Below are 6,000 nucleotides of genomic sequence, written 5' to 3'. Positions count from 1 at the left end.
AAACAAAATTGTACCACCGGCTCACACAATGCATTACACTGCAATGAAACTTGAAACAGTGCCACACTAAAGACACACAATGGCAGAGTCAGTGATGACTCATAAGCATGCTGGAACAAAATCCTAACAAATGTTCTTCACATAGATGTTCCCTTAATTATTCATCCTGTGTAATCTGTAGCCTGACTGGCTTATGAAGGGAGATTCTCCTTTCCTTACATCAACCACCTCTTCAAGTGAGAGAGATAACCACAGGGCAAAACACGAAGTACTACTCCCTGAACACGAAATCCATCCTGTCCTCTGGATAGGATCTGTCAATGAAATGACAGTTGAAAACTGATGGGATTTATGTTGCTGTTGTTATCTCAACATTACTAAAGCTACAGCACTTCAGCTACATTCCCGGACATGGACACTGAAACAGATGAAAGGACACTCTCAAAGCACACGTTTATCTAACTGTTTTATTCCTTTCAACTACACACAGATGTTTGGGCCACAGAGCAGCAGAAGCCCCTGGAAGGGCTCTTAGGGAGGGTCAATTTAAAAGTTGTTAGCAAATGAAGATAGGTAGAGGCAGGTACTATGAAACCCTGAAAATGTGGGAACCTCCAGTGCTGGTGACAGTCAGCTTAATTCCAAGAACTTCTAAGTTTTCTTCATCAGGTAGATCCACTCTTCCAGTGGCTCTTATTCACTTGTTTTCACAAAGACTAAACCAGTTGGGTTATTTAACTCCATGGTCACATGATCAACATGGACGATGAAGACATTTACTTTCTTAAGTGATCCACACCTCTTGACTCCCCACCTGGAGGTGAACTGCAACAGATCTAGTATTAAGCTTCCTCTTTACAGTTCTTGTCTGTGAATCTTGAATGGGTACCTAGTTTAAATGCAAGGACCATACCCATGACCTTCTGATATTTGAGATATTAAGTGTGAATGCGAGGGAATCAGAGGTTGTGGTATCCCAGAGTATTCTACTCACTTCAAGATACAGCAGCCTTGGAGTGGAGTTAGAATAAGTAGTTACCAAGTTTGTGTAGGGGGCCAGCTCCCCACATCAGGGTGCAACTGTTGGCACAAAAAGCTCTTAGGTAAGTCAAGAACCACTAAGCTCAGTATTTGCTGTCATAGTGGTGAAATCACTGTTTATATCTGATACTCCATGTCTCAGTTTATACTCTCAATAAGTTGTGTCAGAGCTCCTTCTTGGATAGTAAAAGAATTTTTCTTGGCAACAGAAAATTATGTGTTCCCCCAAAGTGGAGAAGTGACTATCAGGTCACAAAAAAAAAAGTAATCTCTAGGAAACAAAGTACAGAGATGGGGCTTTGAGGTGATTTGCATAAGAAATTGTGTTTACACCCTGTATTCTTTTTGTGAGGAACCTCTGCAGACATTCCAGTTGTTGCATATGACTGAGCAGGTAGGCATCGAAGAGGTCTGGGTGAGGGACAAATACAATGGTATGATGACCTCCCTGGACCTAGATGCTATGCCCTAACTTATAAGTTCAGAAATACAGAATGACTTTCTTGCTACCTTAGACACACGTTGGTTGAAGGCCAGGTTATTTTCTATTTGTGTCCAAAAATTCCTGACTACTGGGTCTACTCTTAGGGGTGTTTCATTGATGAGGTAGTTTTTCAGAGTTGCCAACTTCCCAAAAGTTACTATTATGCATTTCTTGGCACTGAGTTTTAAGCCACTGCTTTGGCACCAGTCATTTGTTTGCCTTAGACCTATCTGCAAGATGCTAGTACCTTGGGGAATTCTAGGACTGCTCCTAGTTTGCAACCATCTGCAAATCTGGTCAACCAGTGGCCCTTGACGTTGACCTTGACTCCAAAAAAACTAGATGCCAATCAGGAGTGGACCCAGTACAGAGCTCTGAGAGACTTCACTAGTGATACCCTCTTTGTGGAGGTGGTCTCACAGATCCTAACTTCCTGGATCCTATCTGTGAACCAGCTGGCTATCCAGCTTGATACTTAGGGGTTTATGCCTAATTCCATGAGTTTGTTTACAGTGCCTGAGTGGGGTACTGTATCAAATGTCTTACCCAGACCTAGGTAGGCAGTATACATTGTTTTGCCCTCAATTGCCTTGCTGACCTTCTCAAATATGTCCACCAGGTTTAGTAGGCATGAACTCCCTTTGAAGAAATCAAACTGGGTGGGTTCCAATGCCTGAAGGCTTTCTATGTCATTGTTAATCATTTCCATTTGAACTGTTTCCATGGCTTTGTGTATGAGACTAGTCACACTAATGGGTCTTGTAGCTCCTAGAATCTACTGATGGTCCATCCTTGTGCAGAGGAAATGACAGCTAAAGTCCTCCATTCACATGGCACAAAGCCAGTTCACAGACAACAGTTAAAAAAAATGACTCCAGTGGCCCTGATCAGTCATGTTTCAGGATATTTGAGAGGCATCCTGGGATATTATCAAGGCCCATCAAAGCTGTTCTTGGTCTTTGAGAGTGCAGCTAGGATCTGCTCCTATTGAAAGTTGGAGGTGTTATGTTGAATGGAATTTCCTGGGATGTGGCTGGTGATGAGTGTGTGTGTGTGTGTGTGGGGGGGGGGGGGTTGGAGCTGATTCTGATGGTCAGTAGACTTCTACATTTCCTGGCTCTGTGAATGTAGCTCCATTTACGACCAGTTTGGCATACTGCTGTGTGCTGCCTTTGAGGTTGCTGACTAACTAAAGAAAGCTTTTTGGTTGTCCTTGGCCTGGGAAGCTATCTTTACTTCAAAATTGTCTTTCCTGGACTTAATTAGCCTTCTTAGTTGTCTATTTAGTTTGAAGAGATAGTTTTTATCTTTTTGGGTGTTACTATTCTTAATTTTAGCAATTACATGTTTTTCTTTTATTGTTCCATCGGTTTAATTTTGGATTCAACCAGGGTGGTTTGTTTTTAGAGTTTGTTTTGGGCTTACATCTGGTAGGTACAGCAGCCATTATGCTACCACTGACATGGACCTACAGTGTTTCTGTGAACAATTGTGCACAGGCTGCTGTATTACCTGGATTTGGAGGGGCCTGGAATTTTGAAAGGTTATCGCCTAATAAAAGGTAGTTTGCCTCCGAATAGAGCCTAACTGTTACAACATTTAATGGGGTTGCAGAATTGATTTTTATTTCAAAGGAGACTGCTTTGTGATCTGTACTTACCACATAAGACATGAGACTTGGTGGTGTTGGGGGGGGGGGTTCTCCCATATCTGTAAGTATCAAGTCAAATAGGTTTGTACCTCTAGTGGGCATATGCACTATCTGATCAAGGGTGTTTGCATTAACGAAGTCTAGGAATCTCTGTGCCTGCAAATTTGTGGTCATGTAGGATTCACAATCTACAGAGGGTAATTAAAGTTTGCCAGGAGTATAGTACTTAGTTGAAAGGTGAGTGTCTCCAGTAGGTCTATGTATGAACTATGGGTTTCCTGGGACATAGAGGAAGACCTATAGCTTGCTAGGAATTTATTTATTTATTTACATTTGTTGACTGGGAAAATCCGACTGGACACAGCTCCTTTTTCAGCAGAGGCCCGGGGAGAAAAGCTCCACAATAAAAACAACAACTAATTGCAAGTTACAAGTATAGCTAGGTTTTATTTAACAATAGTAGTAAACAGTTATAGTTCAAAATGAAATTTAAGTATTTAGTTAAATGGTACAACACTTCTACCATTGGTGCCATAAAGACTAGCAAGTATTTGTACGGGACTTTGTCTATGATATTCTTTAAGTGGAGAAACTCTAGCATGTTGTCCTGTTAACCAACCTAGATGTATACTTGTTACTGATGTAGATTGAGACGACTCTGCCTTTAGTCCCCATCTGTGCAGTTGCTGGTCTAAATGTGTGGAAGGCACTGAAGCCTTGCACTGCTTGGGTAATCTCTGAGGCTTTAAATATGTGCCAGTAACTCCACACACATTTGCATTCTCCAAGGTAAGGACAGCTTGGAGGGAGTGGATCTTCTTGTTTAAATTCCTGGTGCTGAGCAGTTAACACCTTTACATTCCCATGTGTTTATTTTGCTATGTTGGAAGGTTTGTCAATTTGGCATTGCCTAAAAAAAAGCTCTGTGGAGGAGGACAATGTTTTAGCCAATATCCGAAAGCCTAGTGGGGGATAGGTGCAGACCATCCTTGGCAAAGCAAGGTGTTCTTTAACCATATTCTCCCTTGCTGACAAATATTGTATCTCCTTAGAATGACACCAGAAACTAAGCCAATTTTTAAAGTCAATCATCTCTTGTTCGTATTGTGGCATCATCCTTGGTGAAGGTAGAATGCTGCTCAATGCTAGGCACATATCAGCCTGTGACACAGTCTGAGACCTCCCTAATGTCTTTCTTCATGTAGTCTAGGGAGGAATGTCTTGCATCATTTTCACCTACATGGAACAGGCCTGTGGTGCAATGACTTGTGTTAGTGCATAATTTGGCAGGTTGTCCCTCCTGAAAAACAACTGACCATTATTTTCTCTTTTTCCAGTCTGGGGAGTGGGACATCAGTATGTCTCACAATGAAGTCCCTATGGCTACAGTCCTGGGAGGTGTGTTGGCTTGCTTTATGGGCTTTTTAGTTTAGGCTTCAGTGCATTTGACTGTATTTGTAGTGTTAAATGATTTTGTTGAGTGTTTTTTTTTTGCTGAGGTTAATTTTTGCAGATGAAGTTTCTATGAGGTCTTTGGGGCTTGTGAAGATTGCATTTAAGTGCCTCATCATAAGGAAGTCTATGAGTGAGGTGCGTACTATATATGTGGTAGGTGTAGCGTGTGTGCTTCTGACAACCTGATATTTATTATGTGCGCTTTGCCTCCAGTGATATTGTGAATATACATCTCTCGCACACTATATGTGTTTCTTTAAGGATTAAATGGTAGTCAGGGAGCATGAGACAATTGCTGCATTGTCTCAACATACCCATGACCACCAAACTGGCTGCACAGAAACTGGGAAAATGCATATCCAGGATGTCAAGTCCTTTAAGGCTGTGGTGCATGAGAGGGTTAAAAGAGGGCAACTAAAGGTTCTTTTGGGACTAAGCACTATACCAGGCAATATAATAGTAAATTTAAGGGGCAGTGCACCTCAAACACAAACTAACTGATCTAGGATTCTCAATGCACAAATGATTCTCTGCAAACACAGAGTTAGTGGGTACAGTTTCAGATGTAGTTCTATGGGAAAATTTTACCTTCTAGGTAACTGCTACTATAAGGAGCACTGCTAACCACCCATTCGAGATGAGCAGCTCCATGCAAACATGTCAAATTTATACAGGCACTAAAAACAGAATAATGAGCAATAAATGACTATACTCAGAGCCCTTTCTGTGTGCTTGCCAACTTGGACAGACCATGCTACAACCTACTACCACTAAGTGACTAAACTCAGTCTTCTTAATGAGCATATCCAGACTTGATATTCTGAACATCACAATTCTAGCCTGCTAAATTTAAATAGAACCCAATGTTTCTACAACCTACAAGGTTTGGAGTACATCTTTTTCTTTCTAGTACACCACCTGAAATGTTAAATTCAGCATTTTAAAAGCATGATTAATCAGTGTAAATATGTACAATAGCACAAGATTCCTTTTTCATGGTGTATATTAGCTATTTACTCATTAATTGAGAAGAACTTACCTGGGTCACCCTCTCTCAAAGGACTGTTCTTCTGAGACCTAAGAGACCGAACAAATTAATAATTAATTAGACAATGAAGGTCTAGCCACTATACTACTTCCTGTGCATGACCCAGAAAGCCTGTATCACACACTTTAGTAGAATGATTATCAGTTAATGACATTGTATTTATAACTGAATTCTCTCTAACTCTAAAATTAGTGTTAAATTACAATAGGAAATGTGTTATCTTTTATGAAACAAAACAGAAGTAATGTGTTAATTTGTTTCATATGGGAATGTCACACTTTTATGTTTTCTACTACTAATGAGAAAAATGAAATGCCTACT

At 40.7% G+C, this 6,000-nt stretch overlaps 1 protein-coding gene across 1 annotated transcript in view; it reads right to left on the bottom strand.

Annotated features, from left to right (window-relative positions):
- Positions 1 to 6,000, bottom strand: part of GTF2IRD1 (GTF2I repeat domain containing 1) — a gene marked incomplete in the record, with an annotated part of 795,304 nt that overhangs the window by 401,159 nt on the left and 388,145 nt on the right. The window contains 1 exon segment of the mRNA XM_044054146.1: positions 5,671 to 5,708. Coding sequence (XP_043910081.1) covers positions 5,671 to 5,708 — 38 coding nt within the window.

The sequence above is a fragment of the Protopterus annectens genome, chromosome 13.part0, assembly GCF_019279795.1.
Source record: "Protopterus annectens isolate FY-2018-M chromosome 13.part0, PAN1.0, whole genome shotgun sequence".
NCBI classification, from domain to species: domain Eukaryota; kingdom Metazoa; phylum Chordata; order Ceratodontiformes; family Protopteridae; genus Protopterus; species Protopterus annectens.
The sequence above is the reverse complement of the archived record's forward strand: the minus strand, read 5'-3'. Positions and strand labels throughout refer to the sequence as shown.